General features: G+C 42.4%; 1 protein-coding gene across 6 annotated transcripts in view; it reads right to left on the reverse strand.

Annotated features, from left to right (window-relative positions):
- Positions 1–27,054, reverse strand: part of GALNT11 (polypeptide N-acetylgalactosaminyltransferase 11) — a 42,772-nt gene extending 15,718 nt beyond the window's left edge. For 2 of the 6 annotated variants that reach the window (XM_027450416.3, XM_027450422.3), the window contains exons 1-5: positions 26,918–27,054; positions 12,279–12,611; positions 8,125–8,248; positions 5,982–6,148; positions 2,103–2,228 (exon numbers count right to left, since the gene is read on the reverse strand). In XM_027450416.3, coding sequence (XP_027306217.2) covers positions 2,103–2,228; positions 5,982–6,148; positions 8,125–8,248; positions 12,279–12,573 — 712 coding nt within the window. In that variant the 5' untranslated portion in view covers positions 12,574–12,611; positions 26,918–27,054. Of the gene's footprint in view, positions 1–2,102; positions 2,229–5,981; positions 6,149–8,124; positions 8,249–12,278; positions 12,612–16,660; positions 16,950–20,297; positions 20,437–21,770; positions 21,952–25,904; positions 25,928–26,917 lie in introns of those variants that run through there. The other 4 variants (XM_027450421.3, XM_038174687.2, XM_027450417.3 and 1 more) reach the window with 4 other exon arrangements.
- Between the last annotated feature and the right edge of the window lie 28 nt (positions 27,055–27,082).

Genomic DNA, 27,082 nt, shown 5'->3' on the forward strand with positions numbered 1-27,082 from the left:
CAAAAGAGTTTACAAACTGGAGAATCCACAGGGATTAGTTCAGTTACAGAAGGTAGATCCTGGCTATTCACATTTAGCCAGGAATGCTCAAGTGGGCACATTTCTGTGGGAAGGTTTTATAGTCAAGTATTCCACCCAGACTCCGCAGAGCTGTTGTAACTTAAATGAAATATCATCAGACCACTCACTCGGAGTCAGGAGGTGCGCCTGTCCTGACACACAGCATCTCCCACTCTGAGGGAGACTACAGAGATAGACAAGGATTGGATTGGGTTGAGTTGGATGAACTATCCCCATGACAAAGCTTTGTACATTGGCTGTAATTGCCTTGGGCTTCCTTCTTATCAGACTTGAGCATCCATCCGGTTACCATCGCAGCTAAAATATGTGGATTTAAAACGGAGCCATTCTGATGGATTAATCTGCATTCATCCGTAACTCAGGCCACAGCATTTCAGTTCCTGAATATAAAGGGACACAGCCCCGTTTCATGAGCTTTAGAGTTATTGTGGATTCACACCAGCTTAAAAGGAGAGTGAATGCCCTGTATTGGCACAGCCAAACCCACCCGTATCAGACCAGCCAACACTTCAGGCCTATTGGCTTCCACAGGTTTATCAGCCAAGGTCAGAGAAAACAATTCGATCCGTGAAAGACCCTGATCTCAGCAGGTCTGAGAAGTCATCTGAACTTTAACTGCACAACATAAAATCTGCATAACTTTATTCTAAAGCTCTTTTCCACCTCTTCTTAGATGACTTGTTACATTTGTGTCTCTATTAACAACAGACAGCATTTGACTGAGGGGAAAACAGACTGCAGAAGTTCAGAGGAACAATAAAGTGACTTACAATTGCACTAACTCAAGTGGGTCCAAGAACAGCTCGGGAAGCGTAAGCACGATTTTCTCTCTGGATTATCCCATTACAATGCTAATGAGTAAACACCAATTAAGAAACTTTATCCACCACTCCAAATTATTTGAGAAAGTAGCACATACTTTCTCAGACACCACAAAATTTAACCCAGAAGCATATTATGGTAAAAGGCACAGTGTACAGAAAGGGCCAGATATGTCTATCCCAATTAACACTAACTGCAGTAACAGAAAAGCTTGCGTGAGAAACATTACGAGTTTACTGTGAATTAGAAGCCAGCTTAGAGTTTACCCTAATAAGGGAGCAGATTGTTATTTTACAGCAACAGTTCTCACACAAAAACACACAGAAAATACTCTGCAAACACAACACCCAGGGCAGAGGAGGGTAGAGGGAAGCATTCCTGAGACACCATTCTTTCAGGGCAGAAATAAGTTCTGCACTGCCTTACTAAATTTCATCAAAATACTGTATTTTTTTTTCTTGTTTGTTTTAGTATTTCCTTGACCCACTCTAAATAATTAACTCATTTTTATCAAAAACAAACTTACACAGGAAGCAAAAAAAACAAACAAAATCAATAGCTCAGAACGGGTTAAGGGATACTCAAATCTGGCTCTAAATTTGCCAAGTCATTGCTTGGGTGACTCAGAAAAATGTCCCCCTCCTACACAGGGGAAATTTCCTGAAGTTAATTACAAAATATAAGAATTCTACATTTACATATAAGCAAGGAAGACTTGGTTCTTCCTTATTTCTCATTAAGAGAGTAACAGAACAACCTCAGGTGCAGAATAATTCAGCAAAGCTATGAGGAAATACAGCAGACTGTGTAGATCACAGTCAACAGCATGATGTAAACATTTAAATATACAGATAATATTAGCTAAGGTCTCCAATCATCAGACAGGTATCAACAAATTTACTTTATGTAGCTGTTACAACAGTTTAACAGCCTAAGCGTGATGCAATTAACTCATTTCAAAGTCACTGACACTGAAACAATTGCTAAAACATCTTTCACCTAAGATAGCACTATCCCAAATCTTTCTTCCCTGGGTTTTATTTGTGTAGCTTTGAAATTGGCATGACATGCAAAGTCCCCTGCAGCAGGCTAAAGCAATCACAGGTCAAACATTCAACATCTGTAAAAGATGCAGTACAGAAAGAGGAGTCACCCAACTAACATACAGTCAAAGCATGTACAGAAACAAGAAGATATACCTGTGGCATGAGAGGCTCCAACCATCCTTCCTCGAATCAAGCCTTCCCGCTTCTCATTTCTTACCAGTTTTGTTGTTTTTGGAAGCTGAGTTTTAACATAGTCAACCAAGTCTTTCTTCAAGTCAGCTAGAAGGAGGAAAACACAGGAGCAACAACAGGATGGACGAACAAAATAGAGTTTTAAGTCCCAGGGTGTTCAACTCAATCTAACCAAACTAATCTAGACAAACCGTATGGCTAGGCTATCCACAGCACCTATCCTGCTGACATGTGTTTCCATGTTTTCCCAACTAACCTTTTGTGTGCTGCCACTGCCTCAGGCTTCATACTTAGTCTTAGCAATCCACTCTGTATTCAAGGAACTATCTTATTGCTCTGTTTACAAAGCCTTTAGTCCAATATCACTCAAGTTAACCAGAACTAATAGACTCAATGCTAAAAGGAATTACAGCTTCTAAAAATAGAAAAATAAATTTAAAGACACTGCACAAAGAAATACAATTCCTCTTTCTAAAGTCTTCTCATGATGACTGTCATTTACAGCAAGTAACAAAAGCCCTTTCACACAGGCAAGTGATGTAAATTACTATGTTCCACACACTAAAACAAACACTGACTCTTTTAAAAAGCACAAAGACACCTTTCATTATCTGTACCTTCATAGTTGATACAACAGCAGATAAAGAGAACTACAACTTCCTCACAGGTAGTTGCTGCTCTGAAATTCAAAATGATCAGAGATACTGCTGACAAGTACATGTTTTTGAAGGTTTTGAAAAGTTCATTGAAACCTGTAAGCACTATATTGTAGTGTAACTAACACCAATGACAACTTTAAGAGCTACAATACTTTTTTTTTTTTCTGAGGATAGTGGTTTCTAACATTAAAATGGGCAGAAAGGTTTTACCATTAAAGAGAAGACTGATACAAAGGCTAGAAAAATAAAAGCTAATAAGTTTAAGGAGAAATGAAGATGAGTATAAAATGAGGAAGGAAAAAAAGGCAGTTGAGACTTTATAGAGAACCTTGGTATAGGTGCACAAATAGATTTTTAATAGAAGATACAGTGGAATGAAGTTTATTTTGATGACTGTCAGTTCACACATTAATGTTGCTGTTACCAAAACAAAAGACCTAAACAATACACATGGAAACCCAAGCTGTAGCCTTCAGAAACTACAAGAACTTTCAAGCAGGAAAACAGATTCCCAGAAGCAACTCCAAATGATAAGATCTCAGCCTCTGCACTGCAAGGTGGTATCATGGATTACGAATGAGAAGGTTTCACAAGGCAAATATAGTGCTAGAGAATATTGTAGGACAAAGAAGAGTCTCTGGAGAGATGAACATGGGATATAACTGGGTCACAGGGATTCTCTCACCTTGTCTTCAATGTGACACAATATTGTCACGTAACAGGAAAGTGTTTTTTTTGTTTGTTTTGTTTTTGTTTGTTTTTGGAGACAGATATACAGTATATACAAAATATACTGGTACTTAAATACTTAAATCAGTCTTCACCCAACGTATTATGGCAAGGGAAGGATGGTGTACAGCTGCAGAAAACAAAGGGCTGGCACAAAGCAGTAAAGGGCAGTTATCAAGCACAGCACTTGGGGCAGATAAGGCTGTATAAGAGGACACACGAGACAAGAAGAAATGGTAGTTCTGTATGTAATGACATGCAAACTTCTGGAAGCAGTAGGAGAAAAAAAGGAGGTCATGCCTATGCTGGTAGCTAAAACAGCCATGACATAGGCTCAAACAGCAGAATGCAAGAACCAGAAGTATCTAACTGCTAACACGCCCTCAGAGAACAGTTTTGACCTGGACAAACCCAGCACTCTGCTGGGAATTGGGCCCAGCCTGCCTGGAACAGAACATACCACAGCCCGTTCTCAATAAGCAATTTGGTCTCACACACCCTTTGGGCAACAGCTTTGAATGTATTTTGTAGGCTGTCCTGTATTAGGTAAGATGTACATCAGAGAGAAAGAGACTGTACTAGAAAAAGAAGTCCTGCCCTGCTGCAAACAGAAAGAAAAATGTAACAGTGGGCTCAGCTGAGCCATGGAAATGCCTGCTTAGCTGGTAAGACTACTAATGATTGAGTGTAAGAAGCTTTTTGAGGCAAAACTAGGTGCAAAGAACAAAGATCTGCTCTGCGTCATTGCTGTTGTGCAGAGTTCCTATGTTTAATGCTGAAGCAACATGCAGAATTTCATCTAACACTTCAGGAAATATGTACTGCAGGAAAAAAGAATTAAAATAAGATCTAAGAGGCACTGAGATTAAGCAAGTTGCCCAAGCTTATGTGAGACATCCAAAGCAAAGCCACAGTGTCTTGATTCATTTCCAACCAGCCTTGCTTTCTTCAGCTGTAAGATTCCAGTGGCTAAGATTAAGCAGCAGTGCAAATACAAGTTGTTTCATCAATGAGACCAGTAGTTCTCTGTATAAACAGTATCTCCTCCCATCTTCAGCTTTGAAACACGTTCACTTATAGCCGGAAAGGCAAGAGTAGCTACTTGAATGCTTTGAACCTATGTCAGCCTTTGAATTGGGTAACAAGCCAGAAGAGCGATGGTATTACCGCCTAAACACAGGCATTAATCAAATTCATTACCACATTCAAAAGAGTGCATTTTTAAGTAAGTTTAGTACTGAATATGAAGGTTATGAAACTTGAAAGCAACTAATTGTGCAAGGGTCTGTGTAACATGGGTGTACATTGCTTCTAAAGCATGAAAGGACAAAGCAAGTTTTAAATATTGCCCATACTTATCAACAGGACACTTGATAAGTCTCAGGACAGTCTCTTCTCTCTCATATCTTAACGTTTGATCTGACCTCATAGAAATAAACTAGGTACAGAACAAGAGAATTTAGTTCTGCATTACACATACCGGTCTCACAGAGCAAGTGAGACCTTAAAGCAGAAACCTAGCAATGAGACTAAAGGAGCTAATCATATGTACTGAAGAAGAATCTAAAAATCATTTTTAAAAAATGCAAAAAAGTTGTGGGCTTGTATAGAGGCACGCAGGGAACCTGTACAGTCCTGTTTGCAAGTACAGCTAGACTAATGCATTCCTCACCAGGCATTTAGCTTCTGAAGTGCCAGAACACCTGAATTACATGTCTGTCTGCCTTGTGCGTTATTCAAGAGAAAAAAAAAGCCAGAGCACCAATCTTTCAAGAGTCAGGCAATTCCACAGTTCCCTCTGCGTCCCCTCGCAGACTGATGGAGCAGGGGCTGCTCCAACAAGAGCTACTCCGAGGGTGGCCACAAGAGGCTGTGCAAGAGCCACGCAGAGCCCGTCCAGCAAAGGTTGAGCTCTGATCCCAGCAAGCCACCACCCTGAAACGCTGAGCGAGTACAAAAAACCCACTCAGTGTTTCCATAGTGCCACATCTACTTATTTACAAGACCATGGCTGAGATTATGTGCACTGACTTTGTTTCAGAAGCATTCACGGAAAGGACTGGCCCACAAAATATATGGAAAGTGTGATCTGCTCTGAGCACCAAAGTAGCCCAGAAAAGTACTGTTAAGAACAGCTGTGCTATAAACTGCTGCTTAATCACTTCTACACAGACACCCCCTCACTATTAGCTCAAAAATCTGTTTTTGAATGTTCAGGTCTGTATGATACAAAGCTCACCAGCAAAATGGCACCAGTATCAAAGTGGATGTTATCATGGGCTTCTTGGAAGGTCTTGCATCTTCACTGCCTGGCACTTTTTAGACAGTAGAACAAACTGGTTTTGCTTAATAAATTCTACTTTTTTAGCCTGATTGGTCAGTAAAGCACAGAAAAAGACAGGAAAGTTGAAAAGTGCAAGCACTGACCAAAACATTACCAAAAGGTTCTCACCCAATTCACTGTTGTCATCCACCAAAATAATTTCATGAAGAAGGTGTGCAGGAGTGCGATCAAGGACGCTGTGTACTGTGCGAAGCAGGGCAGAAAGTGCTTCATTGTAGAAACAGATGATAACACTGGCAGATGGCAGATCAGAAGGGTAGGACTTCTCTCTACATCTGCAAACAGAAACGTAATATTTATCACTGCTTCAGAGGGACTTCCATAGGTATATGTCACTACTGAAACTTCATAAATGACATTAAATATGTAGGAAAAACCCCTAGCTTGAACATAAAGAGTCCAGGAGGAGTATAAAAATCTACAGTAGGGCACAGCATTTTAAGTTACTCTCTTCCTAACACAGAATTAAAATTAGCATTAATACTTGTTAGAAAACAGGGGATATGATGGGGTGGGAGAGAGACTGACAGATCTGTAGAACATAAGATTAAACACTAAAGGATTGTTTCAGCTGTCAAAACACTGTCTAATACTCTCAGGTGGCTCATATACATACAGGAATGGCAAATATGACATGAGGCCTAAAAAACCCCTCATCTTAGTTGTCCAGCTGGTAGAGACCAGGTTGGATATCCCAGAATATCTCCGATGATACTAAATACCTGCTTTGACAACCAAACATTGAGATTCAGCCTGCAGATTAAGACACGTAAGTCTAGTCAATACTGTCAGTGGAGTCTAGACAGTGCCCAGCTCACCCTAAGGCAGGGGATTGCATTTTGTCAGCTGCAGAGCTCTGTGTGCTCCATTAACTGCACTGGCTGGATCTCTGCTACCTATAATAGAAGTAGAGACAACTGACTAAAGTGCAGCTAACTGAATTTAGGCATCTTAAGCTGCTTGCTGAATCTCACTCAAAGCAGAAAAAGGTCATTCTTTCTACTTATTTCCAAATTTTATCCATACTTTTAATGGACAGTAGGGTACAGTATCACAGTTTAAGGGTACTATATAACAGATTAATGCCATTTCAAGATGCCATGAATGAGGGAATCCAATAAAAATATGAAAAATTGTAAATGGAAACCCAGCAGGATACAAGAAAAGTCTTCATTGACTTGGAATGAATTCAGCTCTTGGGAGAAATTTCAGCAAGTACGATTCATTACCTTGACCCACACCAAAGCAACCACTAGAAAAATAGATGTAGGCTTATTTATTTTTCAGTTTAGTGGTATTTTTTTCTTTTCCATATGCATCAGACGGATTACAGAAAAAAATCCGCTTTTTAATAAAAAGAAGTATTCAACAGTGCAGTCTAGATATCAAAGATTTCAAATGAGAAATAAAGCTTTTGTCCTCAGTCGTTCTTCTATCTTATCCTCTGTGGGCTTGCAACAAATGTGGAGCAGTATATAAAGCAAAAGTCTTCTCCATTAAACACTCGTTAACATGGGTGCTGGTACATTTAACATCCAATTTATAAATGTTCCAAATACAGAACTACAGCACCTCTTCTGGTAATTACTGTACTCAGTCTCAAAAATAAAGGTTCAGAAAAAGATTTTGTACCATACTAAGTAAAAGAGAAAACAGCTAGCAAAATGAAAGACAAGATCTGTAATCCTAGTATGGCTGGAGATCAAGTTTGATTCTTTGGACTTGTTTTTTTTCCCAAGTACTATTTTTGGTTTCTTGTTTCTATCAAAAGAGCTGCCCGTGAATCAACTGCTTACAAAAATTAACATGATAAGCATTTGAATAAGTATATATCCAATCCACTTCATCCTTAAGCATTCTTAAAGTGAGTTAAGAATTATGAAGACTTTGCCTTTCGGGAATAGCTATCTTCCTCCCCCATTTATTATCTTATGGGTTGATTTACGTACTACAGTCTTCCCATACCTTCTACATATCTACCACATATCTTTCCAGTTGGTATAAAATTAGATCTTCACATGCAATATGCAGGGAAAAAAATAGAAGAAACCAAAGAATAAAATTCCTAACCCCAAGCACTCCTGCTTGGATGGCTGAAAACCTGCCTTCAGTGACAGAAGAGCCTGAAAGAGAATCAGATGGAAATGCAGTACCAAAAATGTTACATACTAAATCAGGTAGTATCCAATGCAATGCTAAGTCCCTGAACACATGTAATTGTATTATATTTTCTCCAAAAATTTGTACATACTTTGCATCTCTTGTATCTGGTACCTCCCTGTGGTATCCCAGCCGGTTACTGATGAGCATATTGAACGCATGCTTCTGGTAGCCCAAGTCTCTTACTTCCTGATCTTCTTCATTAAAAATCATTCCTGCAGAAGGGACATGCCAAGATCAGTTAACAAGCTTAAAAGCATCCCTTGGAAACAATCAAGGAGTGAAATGTATGATTTAACTTCCTCTAAAACAAACCACGTTCTTCAGAAATCATTTTACCCTCTGGTTTTGCAGAGTACATTCAGTAAGTAGTGTTTCTGAGTAGTCTGCACAGCTGTAACAAAATGAAATCATTCTCCAAACTGACATCTCCATTGTACTTATTGCCTTACCAGACACATTCCTTTCTCTGAAATGGCCTCTTATTCTTAACACCACCAAAAAAAAAAAAAAAACGACATCAAAGCAGCACAACAGGAGAAGCTTCAGCCACACAATGCATCAGCACCCAGTCATACAGATGAAGGGGTCTAGAAGTAGGATTTTGAAGAGGAAAAAAAAACATTGACAATGGTGGAAAAACCCTTACAATGCAACCTCCAATTCCACACAGCTTTCCTGAGCCTGCAGTAACACAGAAATGGCTATGATAGAACTATAAACTTCTTATTTCTCTCACCTGGGACTTTGACAGCAAATAAAACAGCAATAGAGCTAGCTGTTTCTCTGTTGATTATTTTAGCAGAAGCATCCACTGTTGCTGAGCACAGCAGAGGCAGCAGTTGCCGATATAAATAAGCACACTGCTAGATGCCAAGGTGAAATCCTGAATGCCATCCTGCCTGCCTTGTCTCAGTGCCATGGGCTTCTCTCTCACTGAGCCATATGGTCACCAGGGTGAAGAAAAACAAAACATGGTGCTTCAAATTAATTCCTCTACAGAAAAAAAGTGTGGGAAGTGGTAAGAGTGCACAGAGCTTTACTGTCCTTTCAGTCCCTTGCATCAGCTAGCCACTTCTGTAACAATTCAGGTAGCAGTGACATTTTCTTGTCCCTGTTCAGCTGGCTGTATAGAATCTGATGTCCTTTTGAGACAAAGAGACAGTTTTATTATCAAGCCAGAGTGACTATTTCACTGCAAATTCAGTACAGAAAGTGAGCAGGTATCACGTAACTTATCTCCTTCCACCCTGCTCATCATCTACTTAAGACCCAAAATCTGGAGAAAAAAAAAAAAAAAGGTAGCCCTCACTTACACACAGCCTGAAGAACAGATTTCACAGAGCCATGGACTAATTCAGGTCAGAACGGACATCTGGGTTAACTGCTCAAAGCAGGTCCACCTATGTCAGGTTGCTGAGAGCTTGCCCACTTAAGCTTTGAAAGCCTCAAGTACCTCCAAAAACAGAATCGACAACTCTGTCCCTGTTCAAGCACCTGACCACCACTGCACTGATTTTATTTTTTCCCCCCTCTTGTCTAATCAAATCTCCTTATCTTAATTTCTTATCATAACCCCTTGCAACACCAGCAGGAGTCTGACTGCACCTTCTTTATAGCCTCCCATTAAGATGGTTTTGACAGCAATAAAATTTCACCTCTTTGCCTTCTCTCTAAAGCAGAATAAAAACAATCCCAGCTTGTCCTCACACCTTACATTCTCCCCTTTTCAACATCTATGCAAAAGCCAGTTGAGCTCAAAGCCAGAGAAAACATTAAAGAAAACGGAAGGAAGACCATACAAAAAACATAAATGAAGAAAGCATCAGAACTAAGGACAAATCCTGGCTGGCCCTCAGAGCACAGCTGTGTCACCAGTAGACATGTTTCAGAAACAAGATCTACCTGTAGCTACAAAATCACCTTCAAAATCACCATTTACCATTCCCACCCTGATGCCTTTAGTCTCAAGTACAAAAAATAACGATGCAGCAACACGTTCTGTCACCTTCACAGATGACCGCTCCCACTGTGGCCAGGCTGTACCACACGGAGCAAAAATGAGGGCCTGATGCGTGTGGAGCAGCTGAGGCACCTTTGGTTGTACAGCCCCGATCAGAGCAGGCTGAGGGGAGGCCTCATGGCGGCCTGCAGCTCCCTCACGAGGGGAGCGGAGGGGCAGGCGCTGAGCTCTGCTCTCTGGGGACAGCGACAGGACTCGAGGGGACAGCATGGAGCTGGGACAGGGGAGGGTCAGGCACAGTGCCCAGGGCAGTGGCCACAGCACTGAGGCTGACAGAGATCAAGTGTTTAGGACACTGCTCTCAGACACAGGGTCTGGTTTTGGGTGGTTCTGTGTGGAGCCAGGAGTTGGACTCGATGATCCTGGTGGGTCCCTTCCCACCTGGGATACTCTGTGATTCTAAATCTTGTCACAACAGCACTGCCTCTCTTCCAGCGTCAGGTTTAAAGGGATAAAGCAGCCCTCCTTTGAACTACATGCATTTCCAGCATGAGGTTTCCAGCTTGTCAGTTCAGACGCCCAGCTCAATCATTCCTACATGCTCAGTGTCACAGGAACACCATGACACTGGGTTGACTTAAAACATCTCCTTGACACAAAGTACAAGCTTTACACATACCAAATGCTTCATTCGACAATCCTTCCATACCCGACCACTGATTACTTCCTTCTGATCTTCTGAATATAGACTAGAAGGAATGCTAATGCTTTTAAAACATCCTTATGAAGAACAACATCCAAAACACATGCAGAAGGCCTGAAAGATTTCAGTCCAAACAGCAGATACAGGCCCTTGGAAAATAAGGTTTGCAACGGAAACATTTCAGGCTTTACTTCAGCAGAATTATTTGGGTTTCGCAAGTTTATAAAGAAGACTTCACCCCATCAGATTGGTGGTTTTGGCTATCATACGCCAATCTGTTTTTTTTTTTTTTTTTTTTTTTTGCTTTGCGTGTTTATCACCGCAATACCCAACAGGGACAGGAAGCCTTTTCCTGCAGCACCTGATCTAATTCACACAGAGCCAGCTGTCTCCCAATGATTCACGTACAACTTATCCTGGCACCATAAATCCCCTTGGCTTCCACCAGCCAAAACAGTCACTCTGTTTGAAGATCAAGGGACTTCTCAGTCAAAAAGCTCTAATTTCTTTCCTGGCCAGCACTGAATAGCTGGAAAGAAACGGCCACCTCTGGACTGGCTTTCACCTCACTTGGCTCTGGTGGGTTTTGCAGTGAGCTGATAAACATTTGAAATGCCACGAGGCAATGCAAGTTGGCATTTCTGTTCTGGAGGGCGTTTTTCCACATATGCACGCAACTCTATGTGCAACTCATGAGCTGAAGTTTGGCAAAGGCCTACAAATTTTTGAAGCTGGTGATGCAGCGCTCAAAAGTAATGACAGAGGACCTAAGAGGTAAGTATTAAACTCCTGGCTGTGGAGGATACTATGCCATAATTCCCAAAAGAGCAGCAGATACTGATACCATGATACTCAATGTGTACCTCCAGACTTCAAGAAAGTTTGCAGGCTAATGCAACACAAATTCAAAACACAGCAGAGAACAACACTAAGCTGTAAGCAGTTAAATAAACAAAGCATTTTAGCTTGGAAGACGAACTCAAATCGTCTCATTGATGAAATATGTTCCAACAAAACACGCAGACCTTTGTTGGTACAAAATAAGCAGGACTTGGCCCTCACCACTGTCATCTCAATCAATCTTTCATTGTAATTTTGTTCCCCACACATTTTTTCTCGTTGATTTCATACTCCAAGGATGTTCTTCTCATCAATGGGTCCTCTTCATTGTGTATTGTTATCAAGCTATTTTTAATTGTTGCATATGATCAGAGCTCCTCTGTGGGGAGTAAAAGTTCATGTATTTCAACCCAATCAATATAGGAGCAAGATATGAAAGAAGATTCTGGAAGTTTCAATATATTCAAGAACTACATCAAGGGCAGACACCCTGCTGCAATCCAGTCCTCAATAACACACAGCACAGCTGTAAGTGTTAGGAACAGTATATTTTGGATCACACACAGTAGAATAAATTTCAAATAATTTCTAATTAAGGGAGCCACTAGCACTATCTACATTTTAACACCAAAACTACTGCATTACACAATTTGCACCAGGAACCCTTTAAATTTGAAACCTTCAAATTCCATTGCTGCTACTGTTTTCAGTTTTGTCACCAACACTGAAAAGCACTTACCCATTTCAGGAGAGAAGTCTACCTCCCCCTTCACTGGGTCCTGGACATGATTTCCAAGAGGATTTCCAATCTTACTCTCTTTCTGTTGCAATTCAGGTAAATGAACTGGCCCCCGGGTAAAACGGGGGTAGAATTTTTTTGGAAATGGCCTCTGAGGTTCCAGCCCCTTGACGGGCACATTCTTGAAGGACTGATTTTCTTCACTGAAGTTGAAATAAACAAAGAGCAGAAGTGTCCAGGTCACTGATGTGAAAAGGCACCCATAGCAGAAATAGCGAAGCGTGACACTTCCCATTGTAGACTTAGCATCGTTGAGGACCCATTCTCAATTACCTGAAAGAGAATAAAAACACATTCAGAGCACTGCCTGTTAACTCCTGAGGTTTTCCCCTAGGAAGTTCATACACAGAAGAAGGAAAGAGCAACAAGCTCCAAGGTAATTCACAGGCTTCCTGCAGACTCTGGAGGAGATGCCCACCTACAGCTGGAAGGAAGCAAACCAGCCCTGAGTTGTGCTGTAGGCATCCCTCCACTAACAGCACTTTTGCGAAGTATTTTACAAGTTCCTAAAGCCAGCAAATCCCTGGAATGAAGCACATGAAACTGGTCATAAAGTTGTATTTACAGCCCCAGAGATTCAGGTAAACTTTTTGGAGTTTCTCACATCTAAACAAGGCTCATTTCCCAAAACTGTGAAAATAAAGAATTAGATCTCTCTCATCTTTATCTTAACAGAATGAATTATTTGCACAGTAACAAGAAGTCAGGGAAATATTTAATCACCTTTTAATTAGTGAAATGCTTGTGTTAAGAAAAAGCATTGGGGGTGGGGGTCAGGGCTTTACACTAATGTATTTCTCAGACTTCTCAAGAAATTGGAAACAACCAGAAGTCTTCAGGTCAGCCTGGCAAAGAACAGACCACAACAACATTTACGAGCACAGCTTATTCCCTTCTCAATATGGAAAACTACTAAACAGAAGTAGAAGGTGCTCACGATCCCAAAGAAATCTATAAAGATCCCACTTATTTTGGCAGCCCAATTCCGAGTCCTAAGTGACCTGCATCCAAAAATTCAAAGTCCACTTTCACAGACCGCACCGAGTCATTCTTTCCCTTCCAGAAAGGAAGATTTCTGCAAAGTAAAATAAAGCAGAAAAACAACTCCTCGAAAATAATTTACCTGTTATTGTCACCACGTCCAACTTCCTCACTTCTGCAAGGGAACAGTCTATGCAGCAGTTAAGCCCAAGGAGCTTAAAAAGGTCTTAAACAGGGTTTAAATCTCACGCTGACCCCGCGCACAGATGAATCGCATGCCCTGTGGAACAGGCTCTCTAACATTGTCACACACAAATCTTGCTGCTTAACTGCAGGGCCGTGAAATTGGTCAGGCAACAAATGCTCTGGGGCTAAAATGATTAAAAAAAATCTCTCATTCTAGCTAGCAGAAGGGGTTTACCAGCTGGAGAGATGCAGATCACCGATCCTTAGTACCTCACTGGTCAGTTACCTTAACCAAGGCGAATCCAGGCTCGGAAAAAGCACAGGAGGCTGCAAAGGACCAAGATTAGATGAACAGCTACATCCTCCCCATCATAGTAATTCTTCCTGCCAGACAGCCTGCAGACAATTAATACTTATCCTAGAAGATGATCTGGGGGCTTGCCAGCTTTTTCTCACAGGGCCACGAGAAGGTCAGCTGCTGTCCAACTTGTCCAAGGCGAATATTCTGCTCCTCAAAGCCTCTAGAGTTGTTTTCCCCTTTGCTATGGTAACACAGATGCACAGCCCCGCATCGTGGCACACACTTACACAGCAGACTGAGCTGTTCTAACCCCACAGCTTTTCATTTTCATCTCCAACCTTTTCATTTGGGAGCTATGGAGGCACACCTACATGGCAGCTTGCACAGGAGAGCCAAATCTCACCCTTGCTGTCCCAGCTAAGGGATAAACAGAGCCCAGAACAGAACAGCATCTCCCCAGCCTCTCGGATGTGTTTCACAGATCTGCTTTGGTGCTGCTGAGGCACTTCCAGCCACACCACAGCACATTTGCTGTGTCCGAGATCAGACGTACTCAGATGAAAAAGGAAGGGATGAAATGAGTGATCACCAGAGTGAAAAGCTTGCTGTACATCCCTTCCATCTCCAGCAAGCCCTCAGAGAGGGCTGACAGCATGCTCTTGGACACCTACCAGATCACTGCTACAGCAGCAACAAACACAAACCTGAGCCCGATAGCATTTCCACATGTTCTTTCCTAGGGCAGGACTGCTTCACCTTCCTTTCCCCTCCTTCGCTGTTCTGCAGCTTGGTGAAAGGGTACAAAGGTTGAAATGCTGCATTTAAAATAAATGCCAGAACCTCCACGATGCAGAAAACCAGGCCCTTTCAGTAGCTTGCTATTCAACCAAGACATTGGGTAATGCATTTGGCAGGAGAACGCAGACTCATTATTTATTTGCTTTAAGATCCACATGTTTTGTCAGAGGCTTCGTTTTGGAGGCAGGGTGGAAAAAAAAAAGTGAACGCTGCCTATGAAAAGCTCAGCAGGGCTTATTAGCTTACCTGATTTACCAACACATGAGCATTTACATGACTGTTCTCTGATGATTTCAACCATTTCTACCACTTCAACAGCAGCAGAAGTCACGGTCTGAATCAGTGCTGTATGCTCCAGTCTTAAATCAACCACGATATCTCTCTCAGGTCTGTGTTAGTGACGAGGCAGCTGTGTGTTTTCAAGTCCTAAACAGCACCAGTCCTGCTTGGGACCTCTCCTGAGGGACCAGGAGAGCATTCAGCCCTACCCTTCTGTGCGTGGCTCTCCAGAGGGAGGACTGAATGCTTACGCTGGTCACAAGGACCCAGAGGAAACAGTCACGGATGCCTCCACTTCCACCTCGCCATCCTCCCTATCCAGCGCTCTCTTCTGCAAGCCATTTGGACCCAGCGAATGAACTTACCCTGCCCAGATCCTTTCCTTCGCGTGCTGTGAAGTTCTCCAGCAAGCACTTTGCTGCTTTACCAACAACTGTCTCCAGCTGCCTACACGCTGTCACAGCCCGCCGGTGGCTGTCTAAAAACATCCATCCTCTCCCAGCTGGTTTGTCCAAGCAGGATTTGAAAACTTCAGCAAAGCCAAACTTTTTTTTTTCCCCCGTTCCCACAAAGCGTTGGTATCCCTCTCAACCCAGAATGATCTTTGTCTCATGCTGCTTGTGTTTTTGTATTTAGCAGCCCTAAACCTCCAGTAACGCAAGCAGAGCTAGCAGGTTTGCATAGTTAGATAGAAACTAACTGAAAAAGTAGATTTTTTTATCCAGACAATGTCCATGTGCTCATAAGAATATTTTTCACCAGTGTAGTAAATACAGTAACACCCAATGCAGTCACCACAAAATTGCTATTTGGACAGGAGAGTTAAAACCTATTTTTATCTATTTAATCAAATGCAAGCAAAAATAGCAATTACCATCTAAAAGAATCAACCCCTCTATGGTTTAAACATATCAAGAATAATTTAATAATGCAGTTCCTCACTGATTTTACATGTAATTCAGATTAGATCTGAAGGATCTAAAGTGTTTTACCTCTCAATTTCTGGAAAGCAGCAGCTGCCAAGAGAAAGTTTCCGAACTACCTCAGGCAATTCTTTCCCAGAAACACATGCAGGGAATGAACATCCAGACTGAACAGAAGACATTTCCTCCCCGTCAGCAACATCAGAGCTGTCACAGCAACTAATAAATAAATCACACCTTGAAGTATCTCACAAGCCTTCATCAACATTCACAACAATGCAGCAATGCAAGGGATTTAGGGCTGTTTGCACTGGGCTACTTAGGAACCCTGTCAGAACGGATGGACATAATCCATAATCCAGACAGGCATAAATCATCCGAGGTGGCAGCATCTCCTGCATCAGGAAATTACAGTCTGTTTTGGAGGCAACTGCTGTGACCGAGAAGCGAAAGAACTCCATGCTCTTAAGAGCTGCCCCTGGTATCAGCTCAGAAGAGATGGCGTTTGTAATGCTCAGTATTTGGGGCATTTCTAACAAATATCCTGATTTACAGTCTCTCCCATCTTGCTCCATTTTGACTGTCATACATATTGTCTGACAGTTATCCCACTTTGACAGAGCCTTGGATTTAAGTTTGCACAACGGAATGCCAGAAATAAAATATTCCTCTCTAATCCCCACAAATTCCAGTACAGAAATCCCAGTTCCTTGCAAAAGCAGTAAATCATTTATACCTCTCCTTAAAAAAAAAAAAAAAAAAAAAAAAAAAAAGGATAATTAAGTATAAGTAACTTAGCAAAACTCTCCAAAAGTCAATCAATAGCGGATATGATAAAAAATGCAGGAGCCTACCTGCTTGAGTCAAGCTTCAGCGATTACTGTGCAATAGGGTTCTTCACATCTCACCAACTTCTTGTAGGGTTCTTATAGAACCAGCAGGAAATCCAACCCACACATCAAGCCCGCTAACATTTACATTTAATAACTGGCCCAACAATTACTCCCTGTTCTCGCAGACAGCCTGGAAGAGCGCCGTCAGGAACCTGTGCAGCTCTCACACTGCCCCAATGTACGAGCCTTCAGTGTTTGTCAGGAAAAAAATGCCAGCCACATTTCACAGTATTTTGGCTTAAAGAGCCTGTAGCTACTTTTCCTCTCCGTCCAGCCACTGCTTAAACACCAACATCTGCTTGGATTAACCTCAGCAGTTTAGTAAACACACCGTATGACTGGATGGTTCAGGACTGTGCCAGAACTTATGTTTGTCAGAGGTCAAGCAGAGGATCAGATTAACCTCAAGATTTTTTGAAGCAGCAGTCAGAATTATTTGAGAAAACCTGAAACTCTGCTTGTAGTTTGTCCAAGAACAGCTTTTCTTTAAAAAAAAATAAAGTACGGGGATGACAGAGATACAACTCATACTGCCCAGACTTCCTGCAAGACCGCCTGCGTGTTTTGGACCTCTATTAAGGCAGGGAACAGATATGTATAATCCTTATTTTTAAAGAGCGTTCTAGTGAAATATCATTAAACTAATTTTTATCTCGCTACAAAGCATCAGGATAAACTGCCACATGACCTTCTACAGCTGTTTTTAATTTTTAATTCATTGTTTATCGGGGGGCAGGGAGAGAAGCAGAACAAGATAAGGTAACACCATTTACAAATGCAGATTTTGTTCTTGCAATGGCCTTAACTCTTTACGCATTTCTCAGCCTCCAAGACGTGACAGCTACCATCACTGCTCTTCCCAAGAAGCCTCACTGTGACCAGGCTTTCTCATTTTCTTGTTGGCTCACTGGCAACCAGCATTAGCAGCACATCGAACAGAGGCCGGATTAGGAAGTGGCAGCACTCCGGTAATGCACCCATCCCACAAACAGATGGCATTTCCCACAGCTGCTGTGGTTTCGTGAAACTATTTGTTGTTTTTTTTATTTTCCAGACATCCCTTACATTGCTAATAGTCACCAGGGAGAGCCTGTTACTAGTCGAGCGAGATGACAAAGGGACACCTCAGGCTGCTTTTCCTGCAGGGTTTTATGGGCTCCAGCACACATCGCTAGAAGGAATGCACATTCAGGACACAAGTTAGAGACATTTCTAATTTAAAAGCTAAACCTAATAAAAAACCTGATTTAACAGCTTACAAAAAACCTCTTACTGGACTATTTCAGCACAAGATTTGATCTACCTGCCTGCTTGCTTTCAGTCAAAACCAGCCATTAATTTTTGACCTCACAGAAGAGACAGGTCATCAGACTTTCTGAATTAAGAGGCTCTTCCTGACACAACCCAGGCATGTAACTGCTCACATAAAGACTGTTCGGAGAAACAGGCCTCAAGTAGGCTCAGCACGTCCAAAAGCTGGGACAGAAACTCCCCAGCTGATGACACGGCTTGGAGAACCCAGGAGATGCAGCGTATGGGCTGCAACAACCAGAGCACAGCTGGGGATATGGGCACACCACCCCTGTAGGACCACGGTACCCACCTGGGGATTTTCCAGAATGTCAATAAACTGGAGCGAGCTCACCAGAGGCCACCAAGATGGTCACGAGCTGGAGCATTTGCTTTGCGATAGCTCTGGAGGAGCTAACAGCAGCCTGCTGGTACCTGCATGGATGTGAGCAGGAAAGCAGAGCCAGGCTGTCCAGGTGCAAGTTGGAAGAAGGAAAGAGCTAAAAACAAGGCTGATAGACCTTCAGTCACAGCAACCCTCACACAGAGAAATACGCTGCAGACCACGGGCTGTCCTGTTGTATAAGATCGTTTCTCCCTTTCATTTTAATGAGATGACATACCAAAATCTATTTTTAATGAGCCACTGCAAGTCACTTCGAAATGCAAATGTAAAAGGTTTGGGAGCCAACAGTTTAGTCATTTCTGCACAGCTACAGAAATCCGTGTCACACCAGCTAAAATAAATCCTGCTGAAATCAACACGTTACAGAAAAATCATCTTAAAATACCAATGATGTTCTTTATACTTTATAGACAGAAAGACAGAGAGCTTAGTTGCATGAATTGCTGAAGACCTAAGAAATTATGAGTATACATGTCTGAAAAATGTAGTGTTTTATAATATTTTATTTAAATTATGGTTTTAGGTTCCCACTCCTACTTTTATCACTGTCAAATGACTCCCTTGTAGCATATACTGATGGGGAGTTCAGTTTTTGGACTTTAACCACAGATGGATAAATCGTGAAGATTTAAAAATAGTGGTATGCAAACGATATAATGAATGCCTCCTCCAGGAACATAACTTCTCTTATCAAGCTTTTTGGAATTTCTCAACGCCCATCGGAAAGCTTTGCTTAAAAGGCTGCCACAGTGAAGTGAATGGGAACATTTTTCTTTTTTTAAAGTTTCCATTTCAAATATTTCCTTACTGAAGAAGGTATTTTAAAATTTCTTCAGCATCTTTCACTTCAAAGCATGCTGGATTTTCTTTTTATTGATAACAAACAACACTCTCTCTACATATTTTTCCTGTCCAAGGAGAGTATTTCAAAAAGGTTCTCATTTATGGATACAATTTTCATGCAAAAAACAGCTAGAAGTTTGGAATGAAGAAGTTTCATAAGTCAGGATCTCTCATTAACGATCAACCTAACAGAACACCAGTTTGGGTTAAAAACAACCCTAAATTGGAAATTCGCATAGCAGTCCAGTTTGTGATTATAGACAGCAAGTACACTTGGATTAGACAGTTAAGTTAATCAAAATCCCAGTGCTCAACACTGAATAAGTAAGGGCTATACTGTGGACAGCTTCATGCTGCTGCAGTGTCCTCTTTCCCCTTCTCCCCTCCAAAAGCTACTTGCTTCCCAGAGGAAAAGTGCACACATGGCATTAGGGGGATCTCCAACAAACATGCTGCACTGTAGGGCTGCTCTGCTGGATGTTGCTTTCAGCCATCTGGCAGAGAAATACATGTCGTGCAGTTCATGGACTCCTAAAAATACCTTCTTCCTTTTAGTTGCTGATATTTGTTTTCTGCCAATTGAAACAATGAGATTTTCTTCTCATTGGCAAAGCCAGCTTTCAGGGAAGCCAGAATTTGTCTTCAGGGAAGCCAGAATTTTGCTTTTGTATTGTCTCCCAAGAAAGGTGCATGCACTTTGCAGTGCAGCTCTTCCTTCTCACGTATAGCTTAGAAAATGTCAGGATTAAAAATAAAACCATGCCGACAATTCCTATTTCAATGCATCTCTCAGATTAAAAGATCCACGTATCTAAATGTTAGTTTAAAAAAAACCCTCCAGCACTATATATAAATGCAAAAGGTAAGTGAGCTTACAAGGTCAACTACACACAAGTAAGCTGCTTAATACCTATTCCAAATGTTTAAAACCTACCTAGCTCTTCCTTGCATACCACATCTGCAAAGCTCACCAAAATAAAAGTAAAAATACAGATGTGCATGCAAAATAAGTAGATAAGAAATCCTTCTACATGAACAGCTGAACAGAAAAACGCTCACCTTCTTCCAGAAGAGTCGGCACTAAAGAAGCAGTGCAAGGTTACATCGTGAAAACACATTCACTGCAGTAGCAGTCAAATCCAGTTGGTGTCTTCATTCTCAGTGAACAATAAAACGCTGAGCCTGAAACTTAACACTTTGCTGCTGAGTGCCGCTTCCAAGTCCTGACTGGAAACGGGGTAACAAACACAAGCTTCCCTATGACAACAGGCTGATCTGAAGGGGATTCAGGACATGAACTCAACAAGGTTATTCCTCATTTCACTGCACAGACTGCCCCAAAAGCACTGTTAGTTCTTCTTTTTTCTTAAAAAAGAAGTGAGGTCATTTTACTGCCACTTACCAGAGAAGCATAATCTAAGGAATCTTTCATCACAGCATCAGTGGATTAGACCTCAGTAATACTAGAGGAAACCATCATTGAGTTTGTATACAAATTCCACAAACTCCTTTACTCCCGATTTTCCGAATCACTAGCAATTTGAAGACTTCCACATTTTGACCGCAGTTTTCTAGGTATGCTTTCTGCTCAAATGCATCTTTTTAGAAAATTCTTTAAAGTTCCCTGAGCTTTTTTTTCCCCAGCTTTCTACAAGCAGAGTGAAAACATTATCCAGTTCTAAAAAAAAAAAAAAAAATTAAAAAAATTAGAAACTTAATTTGGCAGCCCTCCTGCCAGAAAAGCTGGCAGGAGATTTGGCAATGAAACAGACCTCACTGAAGTACTTTGCAGTGAGGCAGTGAAAATTGGAGTTGACTGGGCTCAGCTTTAAGCCTGTGACTACTGACCATAGATATTTTTTTTTGCAAATCCCAATTCTGCAGTTACCTCCAAGCAGATATCCCCTTGTGCAGAGCCAGAGCTCAGTACTGAAATCAACAGCTGCGTACAAAATATGCATTTGTAAACTCTGACTAGAAACTTCATAAAAAAACCTTTACCTGAGCTTGTATAAACTGCAAAGCTGCTGCAATTACTTAATTTCCTACAGAACTAAGAACTCTGTAATGCTGACTTAATGAGGATGGTTAAGTTGCACCTTACCCTACAGCATTAGGTTACAGAATTCACTCCGACTTCTGAGTCTATTTCCCACAAATCCTACAAGGCTGATTGCTTTCTATCTTTTTTTTTCCTGGAGGATTTTTGTTTTCAAAATGCAGAATCTTATGTAAACAAATATGACAGCAGTGCTACGTTTGCAGCCCAGGCGTGTTGCATTCGCTTACAGTCAGCTGCCAGAAATTGCCACAGGCAGGCAACAGGAGGCGGCGAGCTGCTCGCTGCAGCTCTGCAGTCTGCCCGTGCAGCTCGCTTCGGTCAGCCCTGCACCAAACACCTCCATGGAGCCTGAGCAACAGATATTAGTGCACAGAGATGTATTTGTTTAAAGCAAAAAGGTAAAACCTAGCACTACAGCTGTGAGGGAGGTGAAAACAAGTTAGGGCTTAAATCCACAAAAGCTGGCATACCTGTGATCGAAGATGTTTCACTCATTCTCAGCTGCTTACTTTCATCCTTTCAGCTTTTATCTCATTTAACTCATTCTCTCAGCTTCTAAAGTGTTAACTCCTAGTGAGGTTCTCTGTACTACGAAGAGACAGCAGAATCTTAGTGAGATCCCCCACGTCTTACAGCCTGGCTTCTCCCGCATGGTTGACCATTGCTAAAACACACAGAACTGCAAGAAATGCTAAAAGCAATGTGTTCAATTGAACCCGATGTCCATTTGCATTTCTCATGTCCAGAAACAAAGGTCACTTGGAGTTTTTCGCTTCAAGCTTTAGCACAGAGTCCACACCATTTGGAACAGCACAACAAGAGCCTTTTTTTTTCCTCTCCAGTAAGGAGCTTTTTCAGAAACCCTCCCATCTTCTTGCTTGTGGATCTATTTTCACAACAGAAGTTGAAAGTCACTTCCGCACACTAGTTTCTCTCTAGTTCTCCCATTTTCTCACTGTCTCAAGCCATTAATACTAGAGAGGAAGCTTGATGGTACAAACCAACTCCATCTTCTCCCTCCAGCTCCCGGACTGAACCGGGACACCCATATGGTTAAGGCATCAGATGGAGCCACAGGATGTTCTGGTTGAACTATTTGCTCTGCTACAGATTTTGATGAGATCCTTGGAAACTCGCTGCCTCAGTTCCTCCTATTAAACCCAAACGATGCATTAAGGCAAACACATCAAAGGTTCTGTGGGCACAATAAGCAGAAATAACACAAATATCAAGTGAAACTTTGGGTTAGAAGAGCAAGAACTCATTCTTGCTTCTCCCCCAAAGAGCCTACCTGTAAACTCTTGCAGAGGAGACACTCTTTTTCCCTTTCTTAATAAAATCCAGTAATACAAACAAAAGAGGTAGCTACAACCCTATCTATAGATAGAGTCAATGAAGACACTTTCAGTCATGCATATGAACTAAGCTATTAAGTTTAATAAAAGCTTATATTGCTAAATATTGTATTTGACAGTAGGGTAGTGAGTTTTCCAAATGCATCAGCAAACAGACCTATGGGCATGTTTCTGGAAAAAAAAAATATGTGGATTTTAACTCCTGGATTAGAGTGATAAATCACCAGCACGCAGATTTCACACTGTCTGTATGGAAAGCAAACTTGTGCAAGTTATGCCAATATTTAATTTTCTTTTTCATTTCCTTCTACACGTTTGTAAGGACAAGCTTCCCTCCTCTTCCAAGGAAAGCCCTTCTCCATCCCCTACTGGTCACTTCTCTTCTGCTTGTCTATTGCCAACGCTTTTAATACAAAAACATTCTCACGATTTCGATGTTGAAATCGAGGATGTTGCAATAGCACTGTTGATCTGCTGTTCTTTCGTTTTCCCATTTCAGTAGAAGTCACAGTTTCCAACTCACTGATAGTGCAGAGGGTTAGCATGGAATCCAAGACTTAGTTTGCTCTTGTTTCACAAGCCATGAGTCTCAGCGTCTGCTGATGCACGAGATAAGACATGCTAACTGCCAAAGTTAAGGTATTCCAAGGAACAGATGACTAAAGAAAGCACTTCTAAAAAGCAAACTCCCCAACAAATGCATAAGAGGTGTCAACAGGACCCATAAAATTATCTGTTCTTGATGTTACACTTCAGAAATTAGCAAAATAGTCAAAATACCTATAAAGATTGATTTATAAGGAGTTGTGCATCAGAACAGGATAGAGTTCTGTGCTTCCTGGAAGATCTCTCTTAATTCAGCTCACCTTTGAGGTTTAAAGCATCTAATTTAACCCTTGTCTGCACAAGAAAATCCATGCCACTTAGCCAAGCAATGCTTGGACGGCTTTATATAAACTAAAACCAAGACCTCTAGATGCTCTTAGCATTCATTAAGCACTTGTTTAAATCAGCGTGTCACATAGCCATCATTTCCTGAGGAACCCTGCTTTTTGCATGCCTCTGCAGGTCTGTTAGCTGAACCTGTCCATTTAAAATCTGACTTCTTAAACAGTGCTGCACCTTACAGCTTGAATCTCAGGAATTACACAATGTAGTTTCTGCAGATAAGCAGCTACCTCATGTTAGTGTCTCTCCTACGCTTCTTTGTGCACATACTCCTTCCCTCTTGCACAGCAAGAGAAGTGATATCTGTTCAGGTAGCTTGCTCCACGCCAAGAGGGATTAGAGAGACCGTGCATGCCAGCAGAGCCGATAAGGTATCAACTTGTCAGTCAGGGCAAACACTCAGCCTCCAAAATGCAGAACCTTGCACAGCTACTACCTCTGCGAGAAAGAAAACCACAACAGCTCACCTGTCCTGAGCTCAGTTATTTGCCAGCAAAGACATCTAATTGCCCACCTGTGAGCATTACAGGTTAGTGGGGTACAGACTCTTCCCTAGCTCCTATGATAAAACAAAGTAGAAGTAGGAAAACCTAAGGTTCCCCATATTAGGGGTTTGGAAAGAAAGTGGAAAAGTTGATTTACCCCTGAGGGCTATAGTCCAATTTCAAAAACATAAAGAGCTGCAAGAAAACCTAGACCGCATAAGAAAAGGCTGAGATACAGCACATCACTCCTACAGGCGTTTCAATCCATACTTTCTATTTTGGTAACACCATCAGCTGTTTAACCCACAGGTTTGTATTTTCACAGCACGGTGAAGGAGTTCAGAAGGTCATACAGCAATATCTGAAGCTTAGTAGGCTGGAAGTCAGCTTTTGATTGAAGCAGTATCAACAGCTTCCTAATTCTGCCCTTTTTTCTTGCACTGTATTCCTGGTTTTCACAATAAAGGATTTACACTAATTACACAATGCTGACTCACATCAGAAACGTGCTGGAGCACAGCTGAAAGATGTGGTAGATACCATTAACTTTTATGCAAAACGAGCCAAACAAATCCATTTTCTCATGCTGCTAAACACTGCTTTAACAGCCAAAGGCTCTGTACTAACAGTACTTGATACATTAACACAGTAGCTGCAACAGCAGACGCATTCATCTCCGTAAGCCACCATATGTTTTGAAATGAAACCTCAGATAAGGATCAAGATAGTTTCCATCTCCCACAACCTAACAGGGATTGAAAGACTTCACCCCTGTAATACTTTTTTGAGGAAAAAAAAAAAACAAAAACAAAAAACAAAACCACAAGTTTCTGCACTTGAAATACACGGGGCCTATTCTTGCTCTTTGACAGCAAGAAACGGAGTTGTATTGCAGCATCTCTCCAAAATGAAAGTTACTTGAGTTTAGGAGATACCCATAGCTATGGTACTGCCTAGTCAGACAGACAGAACAGTTTAGGAACTGTCACTGAAAGCAACAACTTTTCCTCAGTTTCACAGAATTACAAAACAATTGAGGTTAGGATGGTTCTCTGGAAACCCCAAGCCCCCTAAAATTGACCTTGTCCTTTCAGCTGGAAGCCTCCCTTTACTTTCCTGCCCCAGTAATCAACACACGGCTGCTCAGACCACACCATTTTACAATATGCTCCACAGCAGGGCAACTTAATTAAGAATGATCCTCCCTCTGTTCTTTCCACCCCTGCAGTATGCTCTTCTCTCTTGCTCGAAGACACAAGTTGCCCAGATTTACCACCTGCTCCAATACTTCTGTTCTTCTCATCTGTTTGACCTTGCCCTGCTCCACACACATGCACTTTACCTGCAACAGAAACTTTTGTGTCTGTAGCATTTCCTATTAAGAAGATACTTTGTATAGAACAGTTTGCTACATTAACAATTCACCACTATTTCCCTTGCCAGGCTGTTTTGGGGGCTTTTTTCCTCTAAGAAGCCTGAGTCACACGTACTGTTATTTTACACCGCTATGAGAAGGATGACCCAAACTCACCAACTCCCATCAACACAGCTGCTTACCAGGAATTCCTTCCAGTTTTACACCCATGTATAACTGGGGTATTGACACGCCTGCTCCAAAGCAAAGTGATCATACAGCAGAAGGCACGCACCAGGCCCTGAAACCTGCAGCAAGAACCTCTTAACCCAAAACGTGTCACGTAGCCTGCTGGTTTCCTCCTCCAAGGCTGCGAGACGAAGACTCATTAGAGCTGCAGTGCTATTTCTTCCCTTCCCTGCTGCAGAAGAGCTCCTGAAACTCCACAGGAGCTTATCTTACCCTGAGACGAGGAAGAGCTTATGCAGAAGGCACGCAGTTCTTCAGAGCCGGTTTTACTGGGGGAAGCCAATCACTTGCTAATCAAAAGCCTCTTATCTGGAACCACCTGGGCCGTTAGGATGATACAACGGGGCCTAGGAACCCCAGCCAGGTGGTTTTGTACGTGCAGAGACGTTCTCCAGAAGGCAGCAAGGCAGAGACACAGCCAGGAGAGCTGGGTGCCATCCCCCCCGAGCCCTCAGGTCCGCTTACGCTAACCGGGGATGCCTGCGAACAGTTCCCCATTAAGACGGGATCCATAAAATAAATAAATAAAAGGCAGATGCTAGCTTAGAAAGTATTCGAAATATTTCGTGTCGCTTACAGGCTGCTGTAAGTGAGGACAGATGGGACGAGGTCCTAGCTGAAAAGCATTTTTAAGAGAAATCAGGTGGATCAGCAGAGAGCTGCTGCCCACCTGTGTGGTTAGCGCCCTGGCGTGAGGAGGTTTCACCGCTGTTGGAAGCAGAAAGCCACACTCCCAACGTAATAAAAGGGATAAAACACAGATTATTCACAGAGCAGCAGCAAAACCAGGCCCCGATTTGGGGGGATTTTCCCCTGGGAAGAGCAGGGGCTGCACCGCCGAGCCTTTGAGGCCACTGTCCCCAGGGAGGGCACGGCGACACGGGGCAGGTGGCGGCACAGGCACCGTGAGCCCCCCGGGTTCAAGAAGAACCTGAGGGGGGGCTGCTGCTGTTGGCTGCCACCATCCCACCCCGCAGCCCCCTCCAGGAGCCGCAGACCGAAGAGGAAAATCCCCCACGGCAGCGCCGAGGGCTGGAGCCAGGCGAAACAGCCTGAGGGGGGCAGAAAGGGAGCCGCGATGTCGCCGAGCCCGCGCTGGAAGCCACGGGAACGACAAACGAGATGAAAATCCAGCGACCCCAAGGCAACCAGGGACCGATCGGGTCCCTCATTCCCCCTTCCCCGGGGCTACCCTTCAGCCCCGCCGCCGGTCCCCCCGCACTCACCGCGGCGGCGGCATGGTCCCTCCGCCCGCCCCCTGCCCTCGGTGGTGGCGGCGGCAGCAGCTCGCCCCACAGCAGCACCACGTAACCGCTGCCTCCTCCTTATTCTCCTCCTCCTTTTTTTTTAATCTTCCTCCCCCTTTTTTTCTTCCTCCTCCTCCTCTTCCT

The sequence above is a fragment of the Anas platyrhynchos genome, chromosome 2 (genome assembly GCF_047663525.1).
Source record: "Anas platyrhynchos isolate ZD024472 breed Pekin duck chromosome 2, IASCAAS_PekinDuck_T2T, whole genome shotgun sequence".
Classification (NCBI taxonomy): domain Eukaryota; kingdom Metazoa; phylum Chordata; class Aves; order Anseriformes; family Anatidae; genus Anas; species Anas platyrhynchos.